We start from the raw sequence: 27,812 nt of genomic DNA, 5'->3' as shown, positions 1-27,812 counted from the left end.
ACATTTCGGCTCTGCTGCTCTTTCTCTAGCCCTCCTGGGAGCTCATTAAGTGTGAGCACCTAGTAAATGCTCAGTAAGGGTGAGAGCTCAGTCCCTTCTCAGCGGCATGAGCCCAGCCCCACGCCAGGAGAGCTTGCTCTGGTATCGGATGGCTAGTGAAAACACAGAGGTGTTCGTTCTCAGGGCCCAGGCAGCGGGAGGGAGACTGTGCACTCTTCAAATGCATTTATGATAGAAGAGGAGAGGTTGTTCACAGGGCAGGTGTTCACGGGTGCAGGGCAGAAGCCTCTGGCTGGGGAGACATGATGCGGTGAAGTCTTCCCTGCTTCACAGCACACTGCGGAGGGCCCTGAGGCCTGGGGCTTGTCTGGACTCAAGGTTGTTCAAGTTCACCAGCAGCAACCTGTTCTGAAAGCAGGGGAAGCTTCAGTCCCCAGTTGACCCTTCCGCCCCAGGCACATGCTGGGGGGGGGGGCTGCTTTCCTCCTTCCAGCCTCCAAGGCCTGGAGGATGATGAGCTCTATGAGGGCTGGGTCTGTGACTGCCAGCCCCTCCCCCAGCCAGTCCCCGGGGCAGGGCTGGACCCCACTCCCTCCTCTTGGAATTGTGTAGAACTCTTGGAGAAGCCGGGTCCCCTGGCTTGGTGGCTTGGCAGATTCCAGCCTGCTTGGCAGGGTCCCTTTACTGTCTCAGCTCAATCAAGGTCACTATGACAGGGCCACTTCTCACAGGTTCTCATGACATGTATAGCAGCGCTCCCTCCCTCCCCCAGCTGGCCTCTCAGGGACCAGGGGGTGCTGGCTTTGCCAGGAGATAGGGTATCCTAATTTCAGCACTTGCCAATCCCTAGGAGTTTGCCCTGGCTGGCTCAGGTACTCACCCATGAGTCCTTGCAACAACTTCACATCCAACTGCCCGAGGATCTCACCAATCAGAGGGCACACCTAGGCCATCAGCCAAGACACAAGGGTCAGCCCAGGGGCTGGGCTGGGAGCCCGGGTGTGGGTGAGGCTGGGGACGCCCAGGCCACTGGGTTTCCAGAAGGATCCTGGCAAGAAGGGCTCCATATTGAACCCATCTACACACTAGGCACCAGGTCCTGTGTCGTCTCCCTGAATCCCCATGCTCATTTGACGGGACGGCCATGGTTCCTGTGCTACCAATGGGGAAACGGAGGCTCGGGGCAGTTTCCCCCAAGGAAATGCATCTAATGGCAAAACAAAACCGTAATTGAGCCTTTCAGGGTTGTAAAGCTCTGAGGGTTGAAATCCTCTGCTAAGTGGTCTGTGTGTACGTCCTGACCCGCAGACTCAAGGATGCCCACAGGCTAGTTTTGTGTACTTTTTCTCAAATGTACCTGATTTTCCACCAGATTTGGGATGATTTTCCCCAGGTTCTCTTTGAGGCTGTGAAGAGTTTGTTTCATCTTAGATGGGATGGTCCTAGAGAGGGAGACAGGCACACGGGACAGAGGGGTTGACTCCATGCAATGCTCAGGCCTGGTGGGTGCCGAGTGCACTTTCACACTCTTCTAATCCACCTGGCCCTGTACAAGAGGCTTTACAGCCAGCCACAGTCAAAGGGGGGCTCAGAGAAGTCCTGTGGCCTGCCCAAAGTCACACCGCAAAGAGAAACACTGTAGGGAAGACAGGAAGGACATTCCTGTCCTTGCCCAATGAAAAGGCATTGGGCATGTGCAAAGGCCCTAGGAGTATAAAAATACATGGCATATTATGAAGGAGTGGGGTGTTCTAAGATCCAGGAGGGTGAGGAGCTGCAGAATGAGGCAGTGGGGATGACAACTGTGGGCTCCGGTGACATTCTGGAGGTTTCTGTTCATGCCAAGGGAGTTGGAGAGCAGGTGGGAGCATGGAGTGAGGTCTGAGCGGGGACCGCGGGAAGGAAGAGCTTGGGACGTGGCAGCGCTGCCTTGGGAGGCACAGGAAGAGGGTGTGGAGGGTGGGGTCTGCTTTGGACCTGCAGGAGGAGGCAGGGATGCGAGGCTGCAGCCTGAGCCCCGGGCGGGCGGGCAGGACAGGGGAGGCTTACTCAGTGAGACTGGTTGTGCTCACGCTGCCTGGCTCCATGCGGCACCTGCCCAGCACCAGATCTCTCCTGCCAAACTGATCTTTCTCCAGCCAGAACTCCACGGAGAGGTCCATGTGCGCATGTGTCTTGAAGATGTCTACGTTGAAGGGCCTGGGGGAGGGGACAGAGAGGAAGAGGCAGGAAATGGGGAGACAAGGTAGGGGCAAGAACACCCAAGCCCACACCCACAGGCAGCTAGAGACAAAGATGTCTTTCTTTTTCTTCTCTTTCTTTTCTTCCCTTTTTGGTACTGGGCGTGAACCCAGAACCTTTTTTTTTTTTTTTTTTTTTGCCATTCCTGGGGCTTGAACTCAAGGCCTGGGCACTGTCCCTGAGCTTCTTTTGCTCAGAGCTAGCACTCTATAACATAAGCTACAGCGCCACTTCCAACCTTTTCCATTTCTGTGGTACTGAGGAATCGAGCCCAGGGCTTCATGCATGTTAGGCATTAAGCCACATTTCCAGCCCAAACCCAGAACTTTGGCACTGACCTCACCAGCCCCAGAGTGACATGAAAACCCTTTAAGTAGGCCAGCAGCCTTTGGAAATTATCTCTACTTTCAACTCTTTCCCCATCTTTTTTACTCATAGACCTCAGGATGGTATTTCCCATGATTCATCTTCACTGGCCATTTCCACTGGCACTCTCTCTCTTTCTCCCCCTCCCTCTCCCCCTCTTCTCTCCCTCTCTTCTCTCTCTCTGAAAGAAAATGAAAGTTCAGAGGTGTGAAGTAAGTTTCCCAAGGTCACACAGCCAATGAGTTCAGAAACCAGAATTTGAATAGAGATGGGGGTTGGAAAGATCTGGATTTCCCAATTTTCCCTTAGCTCCCAGGCCTCCAGCAAGAAGGAACTGTGTCGTGCAGACACTACTTCAGTGGAACTCACAGTCTCAATTCCATGTCAAAATCAAGGGAGATGTTTGCCAAGATCCATTCCTTCTGGTCAGACATCTGGATTTCCCCACAATCCAGCTGCACATTGCTAATGTTGACACTACACAGGGAGAAAACAGAGGCTGTTGGGGTGATGGGCTGAAAACAGGCAAGACCTTGTGCTGAGAAACCAAGCCGTCCTGTCTGCACAGAGGGCTGGCCTCTCTCTCTCTCTTTCTCTCTCCCTCTCCCTCTCTCTCTCTCTCTCTCTCTCTCTCTCTCTCTCTCTCTCTCTCTCTCTCTCTCTCTCTCTCTCTCTCTCTCTCTCACACACACACACACACACACACACACACACACACACCCCTCAAAGCCCCATCTTCTGGGCCTTCTGCTTTATCTCCTTCCAATTTCCCTTTCTTCCCTCTTCACCAGCCTTTTGCTAGCTTCCTCTCAGATTTGTCCTCTGACCCAGAGCTCTACTGAGAGCCTGGGGCCAAGGAAAGGGCTTAGGGTCTCACCTGATCTCTTGCTGCCGGAAGTTCATGCTACCAATTAGCCAGCCCACCATCCCGGGGACTACCTGCCCTGAGATGTTCACACTGTCCACATGGTGGATGCTCTGGATCCGGCCTTCTGCGTTGTGCTCCAGGAGGCCTTGGGCAATGACTGGAGATGGAGAAGGGACAATGATTTGTGTATCATTGTGGAAAAGGCCAGGGGGGTGGGAGGGGAAGGAGGCCTGGGGTACAGACCAGTGCGCTCTTTTCTTGCTAAGATTGGTCAAGTCACCATGTCTCCCACCCCCATGAATCTGTGTACCAGGCCTGCGAGGAAGTCCACCCCGCACTGTATACTTAAGTCCAGAGCACAGGGTTAACATACAAGACAGCGGTTGCAAGAGAGGTTGATGGAGGACAGAAAGAGGTTGGTATATATGGAGAGAATACAAATTACCCCATCTCATGCTTGGGAGAAATTGTAGGACTAATTGATTAGAATTTCCAATAAAAAAGACTAAGTCTCAAAAAGAAGGGAATTTTCAAAGTGAAGAATACACTAACTCCTAACTCTCTGAGCTCCTTAATTCCTGTTCTTTGCTTTACTCTTTTTCCTTTTCCTTTTCTTTACTCTTTTTCCTTTCCTTTTCCTCCTTCTTTCCTTTCCTTCCATCTTTTCCATGAATGCATGCATTCATCCTTCCCTCATTCCAATCTGATGCTGACTTGGCTTAAATGCTCTCCTGATTCCTGATCCAGGTGAGGCTGTTGATTATCTAAGCCATTATTGTGTGGTTCACTGTTGGGAAACCCTTGAGGTTCAACATTGTCACGTGACCCAATCAGACTAAACAGAAGATTTTTGTGTTCCATGTTGGAGGGGGAAGGCTCTTTCTCTTTCTCCTATTGGATAGGAACAGGACAGTTACTATGGCCACTGACTATCACTTTCCTAACATTCATTATCAACCTGAAGATGACAAAGCTGATCCTGGCAGAACTGAGAAATGAACAACATCCAGGCCAGATGGAAGCTTTGAGCTTCCCTCTGGGCTGAAGCAGACCTGGAGTATGTTCTATTTATGGCTTTTAGTCTTGTGAAATTTTCACTTTTTCATTGTTCAAGCTGGGTTAACTGGGGTTTCTGGGACTTGCTGCAAACTCTGTAGCTGACATGAAAGATGATGATAGTGTATAAACATTCACAGCCCACACAGCACTGTGCACCTGTTTCTCTTTATTTAATCCCCCTGAAAACCCATCCACGAACACTCCAACTGCACCATTGTACAGTGGAGGCTTGTGTGGGCTACAGCCACACACTGGCATGTCTAATAATCCAGGAAAAATAGATGTAACAGATGACAGTAAATTTAAAATGTTGAGTTTTGGCAAGGAAAAATAGAAAACATCTGTAATGTAAGAAATTGAGAAGTGTCTTAGTTTCTGAAGAAATAACTAAAGCTTCTTACCTAGGCATACACATGGAAGTTTTGTGTTTTTTTTGTTTTGTTTTTTGTTAGTTGTGGGCCTGAGCGCTGTCCCTCAGCTCTTTAGCTCAAGGCTACCGCTCTACCACTTGAGCCACAGCGTTCACTTCTGGCTTTTTCTGCTTATGTGGTGCTGAGGTATCAAACCCACAGCCTCACGCGTGCGAGGCAAACACTCTACCACTGAGCCACCTTCCCAGCCCCTTGTGAGTTTTTTTTAAAAAATAAATTACTATAAAGAAGAATTGGAAAGAAAATAGAAAAAAGATATGTTAGGTCCATCCCTTGAGGCTTATATAAATTACTTGGCTTCAAAGACAAAAAAAGAAAGTTTGTGTGTGTGTGTGTGTGTGTGTGTGTGTGTGTGTGTGTGTGTGTGTGTGTGTGTGTGTGTGTGTGCATACGTACACATGTGCATTCAAGTGTGTACATGTGCATGTTTTGTACTCTTGCTTGGGTTTTTCATTCAAGGATGGTGCTCTACCACTTGAACCATACTTCCAGTTCCAGCTTTTTGCTGGTTAATTGGGAGTAAGTCTCTTGGATTTGTCTGCTGAAGCTGGCTTTGAACTGGGATCCTCATCTCAGCCTCTTGAGTAGCTAAGGTTTCAGCCACCATGCTCAACTCATGAATTAGTTTTATATATATTAAAAAATGTGATTTGAAGCCAGCCCAGGGATAAAAGTCTCCATGAGACTAATCTCCAATTAATTACATAAAAATCAGGAGTGGAGCTGTAGCTGTAGTGGCAGAGTGCTTGCCTTGAGCACCAAGAGGCTCAGGGACAGCACCTAGATCCTGAGTTCAAGCCCCACAACTGACCCCAAAAAAATGTGCTGAATTCTAACTAGAGAGGGGCATGGGTGTGGGGGATAGAAAGAAGTTAAAGGAGTATAAAAATACAGTTAAAAGAATTGGGTCTGCTTCCCTATAGCACACTAGGAGAATTATTGGTTACAACAATCTATAATGTATTTTAAAATAACTAGAAAAGTATAAAATTTCCCCCTACACAGAAATGATTAATGTTTGAGGAGACAGATATGCTAGCTTACTGATTTAATATACTTATTGTATACATATATCAAACTATTGCACTATACCCCATACATATGCACAAATAATCTGTCTTAACAAGAATAATAACATGAAACATTATTTTAGTCAATGGCTTTCAATGCTTAAGAAAAGGACAAAGAAAAATTTACTAATACTTTAAATAATTTATTAGCTTACAAATATCTAATACATTGTCATTTAATCCAGAAATGCATGGATGGTTCAATAGCAGAAATTCAATCAACACAATTTATCATTTAAAATATTAGGAAAAAACTATTGACTAACTCTTTTTTTTTCTTTTTTCTTATGTGGTGCTGGGGAATCGAACCCAGGGTCTCATGCATGCCAGGCAAGCGCTCTACCACTGAGCCACCTTCCCAGCCCTTGACTAACTCTTAAATGCAAAAAAAATTGTCAAAGGCCAATACTAATTTATGATTAAGAAAAATATATGAAGGTAGGAATATAAAGAACTGTCTTGATCCAGGCATAGTGACTCATGCCTGTAATCACAGCACTTGGGAGGCTGAGACAGAATGATTTTTAATACAAGGTTAGCCTGAGGAACATAATGAGTTCAAGAGCAGTCTAGGCTACACATAACGAGGCCCTCTCTAAAACTAAACAAATAGGCAGACAATAACAAAAACCCCTAAACTTCTTTATGCAATAAAAACTATATTCTCAAAACCTAAAAATAGCCTATTTAGAAGAGAATTCTTGATACATTTCTATTCCTGTAGAGTGTCCTAGCTATAATGCAAGATAAGAAAGGCACAGAAAGCCTACGGGAGCATGAGGAAGTATGAGAGGAAAGATAAAGTTATACTGGGGAGGTAGAAGAGGAAGGAAAAAAGGGTGAAGAAGAGGGGGAGAGAAAGTAATAGAGAGGCTGATTCTGTGCATGTATGAAATACAGTAATGAAACCCCTTACTATATGCAATATAATATACCCCAAGGAATAAATTAACATTCTTCAAAGCCAAAGAACATTTGAAAAATTAGAATGCAAACTGAGAAAGGAATCAAAAATAAGAACTTGGAATTCAAAGAAGTCAAGACAGTTAACAAAATTAGGATGACATGCTTGGATTTCCCACCCATCAGATAAAGACATTAAAACAGGCACTCGACTACACACCAGCCTCGCCGAAAATGAGAAAGACAATGGTATAATGGAACTCCCCCTCTCTCTCTCTCCAATGTGACTGTATTTGGAGACAGTCCTTCAGAATGGTAAATAAGGTCAAGTGTGATCATAGGGTCTCAGTCCTAATCTGCTAGGATGTGTGACCTTGTAAGAAGAGGAAAAGACACCAGAGATGACTTTCTTTCAAAGCCATATGAGAATGCATAGCAAAGGTGACTATCTATATACGGGCAACACAAGCTTCACCAGAAATCAACCCTGACAGCACCTTGAACTTCTGGCCTCCAGAACAGCGAGATGATGACTTGTTTATACCCCCTGCCCTTCCTGTTTAGGGTCTTATCATAAGGCAGTCCAAGTAGAAGGATGTCCCCTAGGGGCAGGAAGCTGAAGAGGCAGGAGTGCTCATGTATTTCTGGCATGGATGTAGACCACAGCCATTCTGGAGAAGGTTCCAGCAGTTTGGGTCAAATTGAGCCTGCATCTCCTCTGGAAAGACAGCTTTGGCAGCTGTCCTCCATCTGGTACATCCCAGAGTGATTCTCCCATATAAAACAAGGCTATATCCAGACATGCTCATTTTGGTGCAGGCTATAGTAGTGGGACCAAATAGGAGTCCACTCCTAGAGTGATGGTCAAGTAAGCAAAGATAGATAAACCCATGGGTCTCTCTGTACCAACCAAAGCAATATGATGTCAATGACATGTGGAGAGAAGTAAAAACCAGAGTGAGTGACATACATCAGTACATTTGCATAAGTTCCATGACTTCCTGTAATGGGCATAGGCATAGTCAGATACATATACTTAGCCCAGGACAGTGTCTGCAATAACTGTGGAGGCAAGAGAGTGAAGATAAGGGAGAGGAAAAAACTTTAACAAAAAAGGAAAGGTAGGACTTTAAGGGATTTATGAGAGTTATGATCTACTATAAATTTGTATATAACCAACTCACTCTCGATCTCCTGGAAGAAGGTTCTAAGAGGGTCTTAGAAAAAAAAGGTCAAGAAAGTAAAAGACTGAGCAGAGGTCACTCGGCTCTTAGTGGGGGATCCCAGGCTGTGCCTTCCCTCAACCCTGTAGACATCAGGCCAAGCAGTGGGGCTGAGCTTACTTCTTGCCAGGATGGACTTGCTGCCTGGGTGAGCTGTGACCAGGCCAGGCCAAGGCTGCTTGTGCAATGCCAGAAATCCGAGGAGGAAAAGGAGACTCCAGAGTAGATGCATGTCAGGTTTTGGGACCTGCAGATGTCAAGAAGAGTAGATGGGGCCTAGAGAGCTGACTGTCAGGGTGGCCGCCTGGACAGATGGGCTCATGGTTTTCTACAAGCAAGAGTCACCGGAGCTTTCCCCAGCATGCCGTGGGAGGTGGTGCAGTGAACTCTGGCAGCTGCTCCTAGGGGGAGGCCAGGCTCAGGAGAGAGGCCCGGTTGCTTGGAGACATTCACCAAAGCCCACTATTGGGTCATCCAGCAGGAGTCCTCTCCCAGTCCCTGGCACAGGCAGCAGGTGGGGGACTCTTTAGTGAATGAGTGAATGAGTAAATGAAGGAATGAGGATGGCTAAACCCTATTCTGCCCAATATTACTAGAGAGAGGGTTATGGGGTGTTTTGTTTTTGTTTTGTTTGTTTGCAAAAAATAATGCGTAGATGAAATTAAGAACTAAAGAATTTTTTTTTGGCCATGGGGCTTGAACTCTGGGCCTGGGCACTGTCCCTCAGCTCTTCAGCTCAAGGTAAGCACTCTACCACTTGAGTCACAGCACCACTTCCAGTTTTCTGGTGGTTAATCTGAGAGAAGAGTCTCATGGACTTTTCTGACTGGCTTTGAACCATGATTCTCCGATCTCAGCCTCCTGAGTAGCTAGGATTACAGGTGTGAGCCACTGGCACCCAGCCTAATGAATGTTTTTGTAACTAAATTACTGAACAAAATGAATGAAGATGACTGTGTGAGTCAGCTTTGCAGTGCTGTGGCAAAACACCAGAAACAAACACATTAAAAGGAGAAAAGGTTTATTTATCTTGGCTCATAGTTTCTGAGGTTGCTCGGCCCAGTTCCTTTGGAGATCTTTGGTGAGTCCATCTATCATGGCAAAGCGTTGATAGGAAAGAGCTGCTCATCTCATGGCAGCCAGGAAGTAGAGATCACTTTAAAAAATAATAATAAAATCTCTTTCCTGAAAGCCAATAATTATGACTCCATAAAAGGCTTAATCCATTGATGAGCTCAAAGCTCTTGTGACCCCGTCACCTCCCAATCACATTACAGCATTGAGAATTGACACAGTTACCTCCCAATCACGTCACAGCATTGAAGACTGTTCCTTCAGCCTAGGAGGTTTCAGGAGACATGGAAGATCCAAACTATAATAATGGCTTTGAATCCTCTCTGAATCACTAAACTGCAGGTATGTTGAGAGAGAGTGTGTGTATGTAATTCTGATATCTATGGCTACTCCTATGCTCACCTCATGGTAATACTAACATGTGCTTATTAAATGATATAATTGAGTGAATATGTGATTGGATGGCTAAATGGATGGGTGGATGGGTAGACAGCTGGATCTCATCTTTCCAGATAAGCTACAGGAGGAACCACAGTCTTGAAGCCAAACTATCAAGTTTTCTTTGGAGCCCTGGGCTAGGAGTTGAGCAGGGAATTCTGTCCAAATCTCTGTCCTCATGTCAGGAAATGTCACCACAATCCATACACGCAGATGTTCCAGTTCCAGCCCCTGGAGGTGCCCTGGACTCGTCTCTCACCACTCATTTGTCAGATGATGCTGTTCACACATCCAGAACCTGACTCCATCTAATAATCCCTCCTTATCTAGCACCTCCATGGCCTGACTCCTGCAAAGAGTCCTACATGGCTCTCAGATTTTTCCCTTGTCTACCTAGAGTCTCTTTCCTATATTGGTGCCTCAGCAACCACCTGAACACATAGCTGAGACCATGCTGGTCCTCTGCTCAAAACTCTTCATGGCTTCCTGTTGTACTCAGAGTACCAAACTCCATGCATGGCCTCCCAGACCCAATAGAATCCCTGCACCCTCTCTGATTCATCCCTCTTCTCCCCAGCCCCACAGGCCTGGGGCTTCCAATTCCACAGCCATGAGCACCAAAACAAAAGCACTTGTCACTGACCTTGTGTTCTCCCTTCATATCTGGGGGAAGGGCAAGATGCCACACAGATAAGAGAGGGAAACCTGGCCTTGGCAAATCTCCCTGAAGCCCTGGACCCACCCTTGGGTCACCCCTTGATTTTGTAAGATGACCACACTGAGAGCTCCGTTCTGGTGTTGGCTTTCCAGTATGTGAGGCCCTTTCTCAGCGTTTACACTCCCCTTGGAGCTGTTTGTAGAATATCAGTTACTTCCGAGTGTATTTTTCTTGTTTTCCCGGTCTTGTGTAACCAGTCAAGATTTTGTTATTCTTGTGAAAAGAACTGGAAAATCACAGACACCACTGATGGCAGCAAACCTGGTGTCCGAGTCACGGGGGTTGGGGTGGGGACACTTCTGGCCCAGCCTGCTCTTCTTTGTGCTTCCTAGGGCTGCAGACTCTCAGCCTGAGGTGTTGGAGGGTGCAGCCTCAGACCTTGCAGCATGACCAGGGAGAAAAACTAGAGGGATGAGTTTGAGGCCAGCCTGGACAACACAGGGAGATGCTATTGAGAGGAATATTGGCATGAGTGAGCGCTCTGAGGTATATAAAGTGCATAGATGCATGCCAGATATGGATGGAGACATTGTTCCAGGTGGCGAGGAAGAGGAAGAGCAGGTGGGGAGGGCGGTGCCATCGTCATTAAAGGTGGTGAGTGCTATCAGTTTGGGGGAACATGAGCACTGAATCAGAGTTCCCTGGCACTGTGCAGGAGCAGTCATAGATGATGTAGAGTGAGTTATTTTAAGGAGTTGGAGGAAGAAATCAGTTTATGGAGGCCTCGAGAAGCAGATGATGATGCGGAACATAGGCAGTACATAGAAACATATTTTGGTGACCAAAAATTAGAGCTTTCAAAGCCCTGATAAGCTTTACCTAATAAGACATTGTAGATTCTTAGAGGAGGCTGTGGTCCATCCAAGGCTGGATGAGGGAAAGGTGTCTGGGAAGCTGGAACTCCCCAGAGCCATGGATTCAGGTCAGAGAACATTGCAGACAAGACAGGAGGCTCTGTTCCTGGTCTGGAGGAACTGCACATCAGAATGCATCTTCTGAGACCTGGGAAGAAACAAGCCAGGCTTTGTCCCCCACTTTCCAGTTCTGCCTCTGCCTTCTGCCCCACTTCCCCCAGGTGGCAGCATGGAGCCAGGCCCGCTGGCCCCTCTGAGCGATGGTGGGAAGAGCATGGGGAATGGCAAACCCAAACTGCCTAGGTGGTGACCAGGTGAATGACATTCCAGAGAGGATACCAGCAGTGGGACCTGCTTTGCAGTGGGGCAGACCAAGTGTTGAGCTCCCCCCCCTTTTTTTTTTGATGACCATGAGGCTTGAACTCAGGGCCTGGGCTCCATCCCTGAGCTTTTTGCTCAACGCTAGAGCTCTATTACTTTGAGCCAAGCAGTGCTACTTCTGGTTTACTGGTGGCTAACTGGAGATAACAGTCCATGGACTTTCCTGCCTAGGCTGGCTTCAAACCACGATCCTCAGATCACAGCCTCCTGAGGAGCGAGGATTGCAAGTATGAGCCATTGTCTTCTGCCTGTTTTAGGCAGGATGTGAGCCACAACCCAGTCTCTATTCTGCCCAGTGTGTTGGTGCCGCTGTCCACTGTCCATGGTGCTGAACCATGCTCCTACCTAGACACCACCCACCACCCATTCCATGTTTTTGTCACCATTCCCTGGACTCTCTCTCACCCACCTTGACCTAGTAAATGACACAAGGAGGCAAATGTCTCCAGATCCTCTATTAGTCAAGAGACCTTTCTCACTTTTTTTTCCCTCTTGCTTTTTTTCAGATGAGTTCTTGCTATGTGGTCCAAGCTGGCCTTAAATTTGAGACCCTGCACTACTTTTCCAAGAGTTGGGATTAAAGGTGTGTTACCAAGCCAGGACATATTTCTTACTCTTAATAGTGGCAAGTCACTTATCTTTACAAAATACTTTCTTGACTAAACCAAACACTCTGGTGGAAAGGAGCAAATTTGGGACTCCTGGGATGACCGCTGACCTTAGGTGTGACGCGTAGCTTCCTGGGGACTGGAAGGAGAGAGGCATCGGGGACTGCTGGTTCCACAGCGGATGCTGTGGCCATGTGTTTTTCACACATGCTGGTGCCACACTGCTTTTACCAATGACAGCAAGGAACAAGTTTGAGAGACAGACGCGATACAATGGAAGGAGACTTGCCTGTCCTCATAGTTAAGGGATTAGACTGGATGGGTTTGCTTCAGGCAGCTTTGGCAACAGATCAAACAGGACATTCCAAGAGGCAGTGAACAGGACACCAGGGAGCAGGAGGACACATCCACTCAGCCATCATCTTGTCTTTTGACAGGATCACTGCAGACTGTCAATACCCACCATCCCATGTCTTTACTAAGATGTAGGACACACAGTCACACAATCTGCAGTTTTTCGCTTCATGAATACAGTCCATTCCAACTTTCTGCACTCTGTCAGGGTTATAGGGGCTCCATTTCCTGCATCCTGCAGGGTTCTAGGGTTCCCATGGGGGACATCTGGGAACAGAGTGCTATGAGATGACACAAAGTCCCAACCACAGTCCTGTCCTGCCTGACAATGTAAACACCTGTTACCCAAAGCTGTGAGCTCTTGGGAGAGGGAGGTCACCAAAGGGGAGGAGAGCTCTGCCTTGCCCTCAGGTACTGAATTTGTGATCTCTCTCTCTCTCTCTCTCTCTCTCTCCTCTCTCTCTCTCTCTCTCTCTCTCTCTCCCCTCTCTCTCTCTCTCTCTCTCTCTCTCTCTCTCTCTCTCTCTCTCTCTCTCTCTCTCTCTCTCTCTCTCCCCCTCTCTCTCTCTCTCTCTCTCTCTCTCTCTCTCTCTCTCTCTCTCTCACACACACACACACACACACACACACAGAATCTGAGGGCACATTGTTGAGATAGAGACCAGGAAAGTTTATTAGTACACAAATCAGACCTGGGTATAGGCACCCTTGGTAGCAGGTGCTATGAGTGCTGTAACATCATGGATCTTTGGCTCCAATTCACCTGTGAGTGAGTATTCCCCTCGATGGACACCTGGGGCCCTCCACTGTTCTCACTGCTGCACTGTGATATCACTTAGGCCCAGAGGTTTCAAGGTTGATCCACTTATTAGGTTTGGGATGTGGCCACAAAGAGCATTTTTAGTTTAAACGAAGTGTGGGCTCTGCCACACGCTCCCGTCAGGACAGCTGTCTACCCTTGACATTCGTTCTCCTTTGTAAACACGTAGCAATTGTTTCCCCAAGGTTTTCTTTTTCTTTCTTTTCCCACAATAACTATCTTTAAGATATCCTTGCATGGCCACTCATGACTGTAATCCTAGATACTCAGGAGGCTGAGCTCTGAGGAGTGTGATTTGAAGCCAGCCGAGGCAGGAAAGTCTCAGAAACTCTTTATCTCCGAATTAACCATCAACAAAGCTAGAAGTGGAGCTGTGGCTCAAGTGGTAGAGCACCAGCCTTGAGTAAAAGAGCTAAGGGTTAGTGCCTAGACCCTGAGTCCAAACCCCACTGCAAGTGTGCATGCACACTCACAAGAAAAGAAAAGGGGGGAAAAGATAGCTTTGCTCCATTCCCAGAGAGCACTAATTACTTGCAGTCCTGCTCTTATTTTGTTCTTTTTACTAAAGGTTGCAGCTTGTTGATGGGATATAAGGCTTAAAACAAAGGAAGTCATACCTATGTTCTTTGAATCAAGACATTCATGAGTTCCTGGCCCCCGTTTCCAAGCCTTGTTTCTTTGCCTCACTAGGAGACAAACACTGATGGCGTTGTTTTCAAGAGGAGCACATGCCAGCGTGGAGAGAAAGGCATGGGCCCACTTCTCTCCTGCTTCACTGATTCCTTGTATTTTGAGATGAACCGGAGAAAAAAACGATCTTTCCCAACCTCCTTTGCATCCAGGAGCTATAAATGGAAAGAGTGGGTTGGGATTTCTCAGAAAGTTTCTTAGAGCAGTTGATCTAGCTGGGAAGTGGGTTTTTTCTTTCTGTTTTTCTGTCTTGTTTTTGACTGACTATATACAAGACATGAAGGTTTGCTCTCAGCAGTTATTTTATCACCAGGAAGGTGAAAGCCATTGATGCAGGAAGGGCTAGCAAAGGAAAAGCTGGCAGGGTCCTTTTGCTATGTGTGGACCTCTCCTAGCTGAAGCCAGGATTCATGTCGTAGGCTAGTTATGACTGCATCCGGTTTAGGCAACATTTTCCTCTGGTATGGCATCTCATAAGAAGATAGATGAGGAGAGTCCTGGCTAGGTCACCTGGCTTTTATTGGCCAACTGGTCCTGTGGGTTGATTTACAATGGGCTCTGTGTCATGGTCCTAGGTAATGGACAGCCAGAGATGGTAGGATGTCTTGCGTCTTCTCACATCCTTCAAAGTCCTCCAAGGTGAACTTTCTTGGGGGAGATGAGGAGGGTGGAGCTCTCCCTCATCCCACCCAAACCCCAACCTCCAAGACAAATACTGTGAGGCAAAGGGTCAGGCAGAGTTAACACTGGAGATGATGTGAATCTGAATGTCAGGTGTTGTGTCCTGGAGAGGTGTGGAGGGGGAAGACCTCATGGGGGGCTGGTAGGGGTCCTGCTTCCAGCAAGCTTTCTCCTGTGAGCTCAAGGGAGGGGATCTGTGTGTGGGTGAGACCATCTGCTCTGCCTCATGGAGAGGTTGCTGGGGCCTGGGATCCTGGAGCCTTGAGTTTTAACTGGCTCTGCCCATTCTGTGCTGTGTAACACTGCACACCTTGTAACCTTTTGGGTGTCTCAGCTTCTCCATCCATAGTAACAGTAGCTACCCTTGGCACACTGCTGGCACAGATGCTTTCAGAACTTCCATGCAAATCGGGCTTTCCAGAAGAGGAAACTAAGGCTCAAGGGAGCCCTGACCTTGGGCCCAACATCATATAGTAAGGTGAGGATTGGAATTGCTTCTACTTACGATAACACTGTCACACCATCATTGCATAGATGTGTGTGTGTGTGTGTGTGTGTGTGTGTGTGTGTGTGTGAGAGAGAGAGAGAGAGAGAGAGAGAGAGAGAGAGAGAGAGAGAGAGAGAGAGAGAGAGAGAGAGAGAGAGGAGAGAGAGAGAGCATGGACTAGTAATGGACCTGAACTCAGTGCCTCTTGTCCTGTTTCCACTGTCTTCCTGGCTCAAAGCAGGTGCTCACTAAATACTTGTTAGATGAGTGGCTGGATGGATTCGGGTTCTGCTACAGCCACAGAAAACCAGTTTCATGCCCTCTCTCTGATTCAGTGCCACCATTTGTAGGATGACATGAGGATGTCCCAGCCCTATTCCTCCACCAGGAAATCCCTAACCATCCACCAGGAAATCCCACGGAAGGACAGAGGAGAGCCACACAGGTTCAGAAATGCGGTTTTATTGTGGGGAGGGGGTGGGAGGAACAGGGGATAATGGTATCCATGCCACTGTCCTACTGTGAAGAGTTTGTCTGGGAGGTCTGTGGAGCTGGATTTGGGCCTTCCTCTCTCCTGGGACTTTCCAGAGGGAGATGACACAGGATTCAAGTGGACCCCGGGGTCATCGTCCTGGAATGAGATCACAGGGTGTCTGGATGTTGGAAGTCATAATACAGTGGGGGATGCCATTCTCGGGACCCCTCGTGCGACCCTGATCTGTCCCAGCCTTCCCACAGCACCCCATGGCACCTTTTTCTGACACCTAGTCCCCATTCTTCCTCATTCCTCTCCCCTTCTCTAGAATAATGGGAGATGGAAACATACTGGAAAGCAGCCAGAACTTGAGCCACAATCAAGGTGAAATATGATCAGGACTGTAGATCGGTCTGAGATCAAGGTCAGGGATCAGTCTGTAACCAAAGCTTGGGGCTTAGCCAATAGCCGGCGTTAAGTTCAGTCTGTGACTAGGATCTGGGCTCAGTCTAGGTGTGTGATCAAGGCTCAGAGTTGATGGTAGCCAGAATCAGGGCTCAGTCTGGGGCCAGGATTGGGACTTAGATTGGAACTCAGATTAGGGCTCAGTCTTTGCTGGAAAAAGAAGCAAAGCCCAGCCTGGTTCTTGCTTGCTTCCCCACAGGTTCTGTGCATGGTGGCGCAGAGCCGGCCCTCACCAGCAGGTGGCACCACAGCAGTCCTCCACGTGCTTCCTCTTCAGAGGATGGCTTGCAGGTCAGCAGGGACAGCTGAAGGACAAAATCAGGAGCAGGCCTCAGTCTCTGCCATGGAAAACGGCACAGACCAGAGACCACTAGCTACTACCCTCCAGGGGCCAGTGGCAGCTGTGGGACCTCAGGGGTGTCCTAGCTCCCCTCTTGTGAAATGGCTATAATGACAGTCCCTACTGCGCAGGGCAGGGCTGCTGACAGGACCCAAGGTGACTGCCTAAGGCCATTTTCATAAAGCTACCTCCAGGGCCCTGGTGCCTTCAGTGTCCCCCTCCTGTTTCTCACAGTCCCCCAGCCCTACGATACCTGGTCACCTAAAGGCCATAGTGATTCCCTGAGTAGCAGAAAGACAACCCCATCCCCTTCTTGCCCTGCATGCTGGACTTCCTAACCAGGCCTGACCAGGGCCAGGCTGTGTGTTCGCATGCACCCTTCCCCGGACTGTGACTTACCACTCAGAATGTCAGAAGCGAGAGACAAGTTCAGACTGTTGACCAGGGTCTGGATCAGTGGGCACACCTAACAGACAGGAAGGGAAGAGGGGTGGGGGGATGGGGGGGGAGGAAAGAAAGATGGTTCTCAACAGGAAATGCATGCCTGCCACCCCACCGAGGCTGGCTTCCTCATCTGAGAAACTTTGACCTCAGGATCTGTGAACAATGGAACCCCCCCACCTCAGGCGCTCCAAGTCTAAAACCTCAAACTACTAGAAGTCTAGAATCTTAAGAGTCCAGAAGTGGAAGTGGCGCTGTAGCTCAAGTGGTAGAGCGCTCGCCTTGAGCTGAAGAGCTGAGGGACAGCGCCCAGGCCCAGAGTTCAAGCCCCATGACCAACAAAAAAAAAAAAAAAAAAAGAGTCCAGAAGTAGATTCTCAGAAAACTTTCAACTTGGAAACGCAGGGATCTTTGAAGGTCCCCATATTTCCTAGGGACTATCGGCGCTGTTCTTAGGGCATGCCTTCATCCTATCACCTGCGGAGGCCTAGGAGAAAACTGGGGCAGGGCCTGAGAGAGAACTTTCCTCCTCTTTTCCTGCTCTCTCTCTCTCTTTCTCTCTCTCTCTCTCATCATCTATAAACCATCTATCCTCCCTCTCTCCTTCCCTCCTTCCCTCCCTCCCTCCCTCCCTCCCTCTCTTTCTCTCTCTCTCTTCATCAACCTATCTAGAAAGACAACCTGGGTGCTGGTGGCTCATCCTTGTAATCCTAGCTACTGATTTGAAGATTGTGGTTGGAGGCCAGTCCAAGCAGAAAAATCCTTGGGACCCTTTTTTTTTGGGTCAGTCATGAAGCTTGAACTCTGGACCTGGACACTGTCCCTCAGCTCTTCAGCTAAAGGTGAGCACTCTACCAATTGAGCCACAGAGCCACTTCCAATTTTCTGGTGGTTCATTGGAGATGAGTCGCAAGGACTTTCCTTGCCTAGGCTGGCTTTGAACCGAGATCCTCAGATCTCAGGATTACAGCTAGTAGCTAGGATTACAGGTACCCAGCCTCTGTGAGACTCTTTTCCCCAATCCACCACCAAAAAGCCAGAAGCAGACATGTGGCTTAAGTGGTAGAGCACTAGCTTTTAGCATAAAAGTTCAAAGTCAGGGCTGAGTTCAAGGGCCAGGACAGGCTCACAAAACAAAACAAAACCCAAAGGCAATGGGCAACGTGCAAGATATGGGTCCTATGATCTCAGCAATGCCAGGCCCTGTGCCCCTCAGGCTGAGATACTGAGGAGGAGGAGCCCACCGGAGCCAGATCAGCCCAGTGAATGCCACTTCTGCCCCTGCCCCAAGACCTAGCTCTGGGTATAAGGAGGGGTGGGAGGTGAGTGGGGGAGGGGAGAGACTCACAAGATTTTGCAGCAGGAAGGACACTCCTGTCCTCAGGACACCAGAAGTCACATCCAGTAAGTTGTTGAGCAGCCAGATTCTTCTGAAAAAGATGAAGAACCAACAAAACCTGGTCAAGTGGGCAGAACACTTTGAAGACAGATGTGCCCTGCAGTCTGAATTGCCCTCCAGCCACAGAGGGCTGTCACCGATCACCCACCCCGACAGCTCCTTACCCAGGGCATCTGGAGAGTCTCCTCACAACTCTGAGACCTCATCATTCATTCCTCCCTTCAACCCATGCTGTCAGCCATGTATGTATGCCAGGCATCCAACTGGGCAAAATGAAGTGAACCTGGCCAATGCCATGTTGTCCATCTTCAACTTTCAGTACAACTGTCACTCCCTCCAGGCAGCCCTCACGGACTGATCATTTAAGGCAGGGCCTGACTCTCACCATGTCCTGTTAAGTGTAATGCCCAGTGCAGGGCTCACCCCTTTCCTTGTTGGTCTGGATGCCTATCTGCTTGTCTTGCCCTTAGGAGGAACTTCAGGATGGACTCTGTTGGTCCTGAATTCTCCAAAGTTTAGGGCAGTGATTAAGTTACATATAGCCGATATGACACACATTTTGGGCTAAAAGAATGAGCAAAGTAAATATGCAACCAAACAAATAGAAAGCTATGATGTGAACTCTGAAGGGCCAGAGTAGACTATTAAGAGACAGAATAGACAAACTTTGCTAAGAGGATGATGAGATACATTGAGTTGGAGTGAGGAGAAAGGTGTTCCAGGTATCTAGACCATGGCTTGCAAAGGTCCTGTGGTAGGAATAAAACTTGTCCGAATTATAGAGCAAAAGCCCAGTGTGTTAGGAGCAGAACGAGGGTGGGCTACACGACTAGGGGGAGGGCTCCGGACTGGACCCAAAGTGAGAAAAGAAGCTCAGAGAGAATTTGGAGCGGCAGCCCATTCTACAGATAGAGACACAGATCCAACATGGCAGGAGGCAGTCCCTGTGACCTCCGGGCAAGGCCGGGTCTAACGGGCTTGGGCCTCTGGCATTGCACCTCAGAGTTGTGGATCCATTCTTTCGGTTTTTAGGAGGTTTCTGGGCCAACTGTGATCACATGCTGTGGTTGGGAGGGGCTGGAGCCTCTGGCCATGGTCACCGGGGTTGACTGCGCTAGGCCTTGGCTAGACAAATTTTATTCTCCCAGTGAGGGCCAGAGCCACCCCCTCTCCCTCCACCTTCTTTTCTGAGCCAAACCTGCTTTTTCAAACACATAGTTTAAGATGTAGATTTTGTGGATTAACAGGGATGAATGATTTCAATGGAGACAGATTAGGATTTCAAGCTCTTATTGCAGGAATTTGCTAGTGGGTGGAGACCAATGTGAAATGAGAGCTCCTGATGGGCATTTACTTCCCAGCTGCTCCCCCCACCCCCCACTCAAGCAAGGCAAGAAAACAGATGCAATTTAAATATCACGTTACATATCCATCATTCTGTAAGGATAGATAGATTTTAATTCTACAGGAAGATGTAACAGCCTCTTATGCATGCATGCACCTAACAAGAGAGCTTCAAAGGCATAAAGTAACATGGACATTGATAGAATTGAGATTCATGATTATGGTTAACATCTCCTGCCTCAGTGATGGAGTTGAACCCTTCTTTGAGTCACTTGGCTGGGATGATTGCTGAGAGTTTGAGATAGCTCAGGCTCTTGTTAAAGGTTTATTTTCTGGCCTTCCATTTTTAGAAGGCTATGAGTAAGCACCATTATTGTCCCCACATTACCTATGTGAAAACTGAGACTTCAAAAGATTCAGCTAGTTATAGAGTTCCCAATAGGGAGAGCTGACCTCTCAAGTACTAGGACAGGAGTGGAATTAGGGGGTCCCCAAGTCCATGAGCCTCACCTTTGCAGAGACAGAAGGCGGTCTTACCTGTTCAGTATGGAGATGGAGAGTTTGTCTAAGTCAATGGAGCATTTTGACAAGGTTACCTTCAGCTGTTTGGTCTGGGGATCCTTTTCAATTGCGAGTCCGCCCACAAGATCCACAGTGGTTGTCAAGTCCAACACCTGCTTAAGGAGAGGCCTGAAGGAAATGAGAACCACAGTGATCAGAGATGGAGACTGCTTCCACATCGTTCCCTGTCTTCCTCTGCCTGGGTGGGTGATGTCTACATGCACCATGTTACACAATCAAGGCCATGAGGGTTTAGCTCATAGGAAATTTTTATTCAGTGTCTCACTAATGATTTCCCTGTGTAGCTCTTTTAAAATTAAAATTACATTTTATATGTAGGCAGTTTAGGGTATAATGTGTATTTATTTGTAATGCTCCCTGCTATTTAGAGACTATGGAGGTATAAAATAATGCTGGGAGAAATTTTGCCAAAGAATGTTCTCAAGTTTTCCAATTAGGTATTCCTTCCTTCCTTCCTTTCTTCCTTCCTTCCTTCCTTCCTTCCTTCCTCCCTCCCTCCCTCCCTCCCTTCCTCTCTCCTTCCCTTCCTCCCTTCTTTTTTTTTTGAGTCAGTCCTCTTGCCCTTGATTGGATTAAAAAATTATTGTAAAGATGCTGCTGGTTGGATTTTTTGTTTTTCTCTAAGCTGGTATTCTACCACCCAAGCCACAGCTTTCTGCTGATTAATTGGAGATAAGAGTTTCACAGACAACAACGAGATGTACAAGTGGTTATGTCGAAAAATGAAATTTACAACTTTGGTGGGGAGGTGGAGGATCAGGTAGAAGGGGTAGGAGGGGCAGTATGGGAAGGGATGGGAAAGGGAAACAAAGGAGGAGGCAACAATGCTTGATAAGAAATGTACTCGTTATCTTGCCCATGTAAGTGTAACCCCTCTGTATGGTATTTTCACAATTAAAAAAAAAGTCTCACAGATCCTTTAAGAGAGGAACACAAAGGCACAATGCCTATGAGCATCTGATCATATAGAATAATATTTATCAGGGGGAAAAAAAAGAGTCTCACAGACTTTTCTTCCCAGGCTAGTTTTGAACCTCAACCTCAGCTCCTAAGTAGTTAGGTTTCAGGTATGAGCCGTAATTAGCGCCCAGCCCAATGAAATCAATGTCATAATTTCAAAAGTATATTAGATGGAGTATTCAGAGAGACTTGTCAAAGCTTACTAGACTATTTTTAAAGATCGGGAGTTTGAATCTGAGAAAGTTCCCCTCATTTACAGATTGGAAAACTGAGGTTAACGGCCACATCTCAGCCCCAAGTCCCCAACAGGGGCCCAACCCAGGTCTAAGTCATCAGTACTTACAGGACCACAGATGCTTTGGCAGTAAGTGGGACTCGCAGCTGGAGGTCTTTGCCGTTGACAGACAACTCAGGTTTAATACCCAGCATGGCAATGTCGGTGATTTTCAGCCTGATCAAAACCCACAATATTGATGGTTTATTAGCTCCTGGGGCAGCCATTTGCGGGAACACTCTCTGGCCTGTGATTTGCCAAGAATTTGGGCCTCACCAACCTCTGCCCCCTCCTCCCAGGCCTCACTGTGCCTGCTCAGAACGGCTACTGTCTGCCTCCCAGGACAGACTGATAGGATGGTGCCCCAAGAATAAGTGCCAAAGCCAGAATGTGAACCCAGAACTTCATGTCTCCAAGTCCATGCATGCATGGCGCCAACTACCCGGAAGAGGTATGGATTTCCTGTTTGTTTCCCCAGTGGGTTTCAAACTTTTGTCTTTAGCTGTATTTAGAGGATAATAGCCTTATTCTTTGGGAAAATCTGTAGGAACCAGAAAACAGGTGGAGTTGAGGATGAACAAAATGATTCATCCTGAAAAACTCAACCCCATGAGATGCTCAGACAGGTCCTTGAGTGCTGACCTAATCTACTCATGCTGGGGGGGGGGGGGATGGGGGGAGTGAAGGATCGGGGGAAGGGCTGGCCTCAGACCACTGTGGTTGAGCTGGCAAAAATATGGCTTGATCTTACTCTGACTTCTTTAAAGACATGTTTTTAAAAGTATTGTCCCTCTTTTGTGGGCGAAACAATATAAAGTACCAACGTACTGAATTCCATTTGCTGTCAGCAAAGACAAGGGACTTTGCAATAAGTTTGTGGTATCCAGAAGCTGATTTTTGATCTGTAGGAACGACTGGGATTGCTGGATCTCTTGTAGTTTGTCGTTGATTTTCAGGATGTCATCTGCCAAGACAAGTCACCATGCAGTGTCATATACCACTCACTCAGAAAACAGACAGGCTTACCAGGGAAGACAGTCATTTCTATGACAACCCAAGGAGATAGATGTTGGTATTATTTTCATTTGACAGATGAAGAAATAAAGGTCCAAAGGTTAAACATTGTGTCTAGTCCCAGAGCAAGGGAGCCTTTCTTCCTCCCCATGCTGCCCTCATACTAACACACACCATTTACCAATAAAGCAGTTGATCCATTAGCCATTGATATTGTGTGTATGTTTGTCTATGGTGACTGAGATCTATGGCTTTAAAGGAGATACATCAGTTTGAGAAAAAAAAAAAAAACCAAGTCAAGCGAAATGAGAGAATATGCTAAAAAGGGGGAAATTTGGTGTTGAAGAAATATGGCTCCAATTCATGGGAGTAGAAAATGGGGCCCGGAATGGCAGTTTTGTAGCAGCTGAGAAGATAGTAATTTTCCATAGTAGCAGGAGGAGGATGTCCTATTGTGAGGCTCTGGGAACCCAGGGACAAAATGAAGAAAAAAAAAAGTCACCACAGATGTTGGCTATTGCCTGTCAAAGAGTTAAAGATGTGTAGAAAATTCAAGTGAGGAACAACAAAGCATTACTAGTTCAAGGTGAAACAAAGCGTTGGAGAGGGAAGGAGAGAGCAGAGAAAGAAAGAGGCTAGGCTGGGGCTGGAAGGTGGCTCAGTGGTAGAGCACTTGCCTTGCGTGCTCGAGGCCCTGGGTTCGATTCCTCAGCACCACGTAAGAAAAAAAAAAGCCAGAAGTGGCACTGTGGCTCAAGTGGTAGAGTGTTAGCCTTGAGCTGAAGAGCTGAGGAACAGTGCCCAGGCCCAGAGTTCAGGCCCCGCAACTGGACCCCCCCCCCAAAAAAAAAAAGGAAAGAAAGAGGCTAGGCTTCAGTTTTCAGCTGTGAAATTCCAGAACAAGTCCTGTCTTTATTTTTTGAAGGTTGCTTAATCCTTGACAAGGTTTGAAAGGCAGCCATTTGCAGAAGTTGCCTCCTCCTACCAGAACTGATTTTCAGTGTCCTGTAAGAATTTCCAGAAAAATGAAGAAAAAGCCAAGTTCTTTTACAAAACATAAAATGGAAGAATAATTAAAGGTAAGTGGGTAGGTTTATAGAGAAATAGGACTCCTTTAATTCTCACAAATTAATACAGATCAGCAGGATAGAGTCAATCACCAACTGGAGAATATTCTAAGAACACAGACAAAATGGTTTCATTGAAGTATGTGAAGGCACAATAAATACATTTTTAAAAAAAACAAGAAAGTTCTCATATTTAAAGACATGCAAAGAGAAGTAACTTTCAATTCATCTACAAGACTAGCAAAAGATTTAAAGCTGTCCAGACCAGGGAGGAGAGAAGGGGGAAGAAAGATGGAGAAAAGAAACTCTGTCAGCTGGAGAAAATGTTAATATAGGAATTATTTGCCAGTATTTAATTGAAAAATATACATGCTTTTTGAATTTTTGAAATCTCACTTTTAGGAACTTATCCTATGCCCATATTGTCAAAAGTTTATCAGGATAAAATATGTAAGAGGATATTTATTTTACCCTTATTTATTATAATAAAATGAAAAACCGGAAGAACCATCTAAGTAAATCAGCTGTGAAGGGCATCTCCTGGTGGTAGCCTCTAGTATTGCAGGCACAGTATTAAGGTCTGAGTGGTACTTGATGGTCACATTCTCACTGACTCACCTTGAAGCACACTGTTATCACCTTGAACAACAGATTTCAGATTATCACCTTCAATAATAGGTTTCAGATTGTCCACAGTTTTACTCAGGGTGCCACTGAAATCTCCAAGAACAGACGCCGAGGCCCCATTGAGCAGGCCGCACAAGAGAACAAGTTTCCAAAGCTGAAACATCTTCGGTCTTGACACCAGGATAGTCATTGGAGAAACAAGAGGAAAAAGAATGGTCAGTGAAAACCTGTCATTCCCAGCTTAACCTTCCTGTAAAGCACATGTGGCTATCTGGTCGACAGATGGACAGCCCAGGTCAGAAAGCCCAGAGCCTCTCCCCCAGAGCCATCTAGCCAGCGAGGGAGGGGCTGGGATTCACTGTGGTCAGCCTGGGATGACATAGGAACTTTACCCATGCTGACTTCTCGGCCTGAAGTGGCTTTCTCCTTGCTCACTCTCACCTTCCAATTCTCCACTATGGCCCACCTGAGCCCTTCCCCAGCATCTTTAACCCACCACCCGACTGCCTTCATTCCCTGACTAGTGCATATCAATTACTTATTGCCTTTGCTACCAGGCTATAAGCTCCCTCCTTAGAACAAGAACTGAGACATCCCTCCTGGACCCCAAGATCCCACTAAAAGGCCTATAAGCAAGTAGGCAAACTATATCTTGAACAAAGTGTAGGTTTAATCAATAGATTCCACATGACACCATTGCATTGCTCATTGATCTGATACATCTCAGAATCTATCTTTCTCTAAATTGGTCTACTCTGATCCCAGCAGCCCTCGAAGTCTTGTGAAGACACCCCTCTCTACCAATGTGGGCAGCCACGAGGGGAGAGCCCAGCACTCACAGGTGTAGAAGACGGTGCTCGCAGGTGCTTGTTCCCCCACACCTTCTCCTGGGTTTCTGACGATGCTGGTGGCCCTTATATGCTGGTGATGGGATGAGAGGCGATTCCTGCTTCCGGACCGTCCCATCCAAGGAGACTCCAAAGAAAATAGCCTAGGCTGGGCCAAGAGACACCCAACGTAAAGGTCACCCCGGACATTGGAGTTACAGTGATGGATGTTGGGGGGAGCCTTCTGCCAAGACTAAGACTGGGTCGCACAGAGCTCGTAGCTGCCCAGGAGGAGGTCAGGGGTGAAAGTAAGGGGAACATGCAGGACAGGTTGAGCTGGAGAAGGTTCTGATGAGAGGACCTGGAAATCTTGGTGTGGAAACCAAGGCTCCAAGAGGAAAACTGCTAGCTGAGGTCACCTGGCAAGATGGAAATAGAACGGGGGAGAGGCTCACAAGTCCCTCTATCCCATCCTCCCTCTCTCCAGGACCTCAGTGTGATATCTGTGATGATGGGAAGACCAGGAACCCCAAAAGCTTCCCTTTCCATCTTGTGGGTAGAATGTGAGAATGAGCATGGTAAGTTTCTGCGTTAGTCTCACTTGGAGCCCACAGAAAAGTCCAGAAAGGTGGCATCTTGTTTGATGCTGTGTGGCCAGCATCAGGAGATAACCTACTTCCAAGCCAAGGTATCCCTCTGAGACTTATCCCTGCCCCTAACTCCCATCCCTCCAGCTTCAAAGGCCTCCATGTCCTTTCCCCGATTAATCCTAGCCCAGTCTCCACCCTTGAGCCCCTGCTAGCCTCCTTTCCTGGAAGACGCCGGCCTCTTCTCCTCTGGCCTTCACACAAGCCGATCCCACTTCCTCTGGGGTGGAACTCTCCTTCCCAGTGGTCTGGGTCACCTCATGCCCTTCCCAGGTGCCCATCTGAGCTGGCACCTCCCACTGTTCCAGCCTCAGCTTCCTCACATCTGGACTTGTTTCTCCCTAGGGGTGAGGGGGGCAGATCCTGTGCCCTAGGGTCCCACAGGGACACACCCTCTCCCTCTGGGAAGTCTGATTAAAGCCAGCCTCTACCTGAGGAGGCAGTGAGGCCCGATCAGCAGCAATCTCAGAAACTGGACAGGAGGCTGCAAAGATTGGGGGGAGGGAAGGGGGGTATTCCACGTGACAGTGAGCCACGCTTCTGAGAGTTCAGAGATCCTGTTGTGCCTCCTGCTTCCTCTTTCCTCCTCCTGGGCACCCAGACTCCTCTCTTCTCCTCCCCTTTCCCAGACCCCAGCATGACCGTTCCTCCACTCCCCTCTCACCCACCCAGAACAAAGTGAGCTTTTCCCCCTGGCACACCCTCCCAGCTGACTTCAGAGAATGAAGAGCTCTGGTCCCCCTGGGGCTGGTTGTAAACAGCATCTATGACCTGATTTCTACGGAGACGGGCTCTCAAGGTCACTAGCCCTTCTGCCCCCAGCTTGCGTGGAGACAGGCCTTGGCTGTACCCCTTTGAGAGCTCCCAGTCTGGCCTCTCCTAGGTGAAGCTCACCTTTGTGGAGAGAAACTACACCCCTTTCTTCTTGAGAGGCTCTGGGTTCTACTCCACAGACAGTGTAGGGAATTTTTGTTGTTGTTGTTATTATTTTGTTTGGTTTTGGTGATTCTGGGACTTGAACTCAGGCCCTCGTTTGCTGGGCAAGCGCTCTACCACTTGAGCCAGAGTCCCAGTCTTTGTTTCATTTGTTTTTGATAGGGTGTTGAGATTTTGCTCAGGCCAGCTGCAGAGAACTATTCTCCTATCTCCACCTCCCTCTGTGCTGGATGACACCCATGAGCCCACCATGCTTGGTTTGTTATACTTTGTTTTTTTGGTCAGTTGTAGGGTTTGAACTCTGGGCCTGGGTGCTGTCCCTGAGCTCTTCAGCTCAAGGCTAGCGCTCTACCACTTGAGCCAACACACCACTTCTGGTTTTCTGGTGGTTAATTGGAGATAAGAGTTTCACAGACTTTCCTGCCCAGGCTGACTTTGAATTGTGATCCTCAGATCTCAGCCTCCTGAGTAGCTAGGATTACAGGTGTGAGCCACCGGCACTCAGCAACATGGTTTGTTTTTGAGATAAGGTTTCAGAGATTTTTTTGCTTGATCTGGCCTTAAACTATGATCCTTCTATCTTTACCTCCGGAGCATCTGGTATTTTAAGTATCTGCTACCATGCTTGGTCCTGTGAAGAATTCTTGAATAAGCACATTCTGGACTTATATACTTGTATAAGTCTCTTTCACTACACACACACACACACACACACACACACACACACACACACACACACACACACACACACACACACACACGAATAAGACTGGACTCACATGAAGAAAACAGACACACTTCTTGGCCTACACTGAGGAGTTCATTTCACAGAATCTAGTTGGTTCTTCCCTGAGGGAAATAAAATGACTGTTCATGCCAGGGGGATTGTGGACTTCCCAGAACGCCTGGGTCTGTTATATAATTTATCTGTCAAAACACAGAAAATGACAGCATGTATATCATTTGAGGCCTGGATCCAGAAATACCCGAATAGATGCCCCTGGAGTTTTCAGCTCAAATAAAACGTGTCCCTTGCTCCTCCTTTATTGTTGCTACTGCTATTTGTTGTTGTTGTTGTTGTTGACAAGGTCTTACTCTGTAGTTCAGGCTGGCCTTGAACTTCTAAGCCTCCCAAGTATTAAGACTAC

At 47.6% G+C, this 27,812-nt stretch overlaps 2 protein-coding genes across 5 annotated transcripts; both read right to left on the bottom strand.

Moving 5' to 3' along the window:
* Nucleotides 1-210: 210 nt before the first annotated feature.
* On the bottom strand, nt 211-8,567 carry Bpifa3 (BPI fold containing family A member 3). 4 transcript variants are annotated; one of them, XM_070007786.1, is made up of 7 exons: nt 8,282-8,567; nt 3,485-3,632; nt 2,977-3,084; nt 2,050-2,199; nt 1,358-1,442; nt 881-944; nt 211-408 (listed from the first exon to the last, which is right to left on the bottom strand). In XM_070007786.1, the coding sequence occupies exons 1-7, from the start codon at nt 8,391-8,393 to the stop codon at nt 374-376; spliced, it is 702 nt and encodes a 233-aa protein (XP_069863887.1). In that variant the 5' UTR covers nt 8,394-8,567; the 3' UTR covers nt 211-373. The 4 variants fall into 4 exon arrangements, with proteins under 4 accessions (XP_069863887.1, XP_069863888.1, XP_069863890.1 ...); XM_070007787.1 differs by having other exon boundaries at nt 211-403; XM_070007789.1 differs by having other exon boundaries at nt 3,551-3,632.
* Nucleotides 8,568-15,727: 7,160 nt separating this feature from the next.
* Nucleotides 15,728-25,137, bottom strand: Bpifa2 (BPI fold containing family A member 2). The gene is made up of 9 exons (XM_070007785.1): nt 25,094-25,137; nt 24,246-24,424; nt 22,375-22,510; nt 21,616-21,723; nt 20,268-20,420; nt 18,336-18,417; nt 16,946-17,012; nt 16,440-16,511; nt 15,728-15,897 (listed from the first exon to the last, which is right to left on the bottom strand). Exons 2-8 carry the CDS (start codon nt 24,415-24,417, stop codon nt 16,480-16,482), a joined length of 750 nt encoding a protein of 249 aa, XP_069863886.1. The 5' UTR covers nt 24,418-24,424; nt 25,094-25,137; the 3' UTR covers nt 15,728-15,897; nt 16,440-16,479.
* Nucleotides 25,138-27,812: the final 2,675 nt, after the last annotated feature.

Source organism: Dipodomys merriami, unplaced genomic scaffold, assembly GCF_024711535.1.
Source record: "Dipodomys merriami isolate MVZ:Mamm:240054 unplaced genomic scaffold, mDipMer1.0.p SCAF_7, whole genome shotgun sequence".
Lineage (NCBI taxonomy): Eukaryota > Metazoa > Chordata > Mammalia > Rodentia > Heteromyidae > Dipodomys > Dipodomys merriami.
The sequence above is the reverse complement of the archived record's forward strand: the minus strand, read 5'-3'. Positions and strand labels throughout refer to the sequence as shown.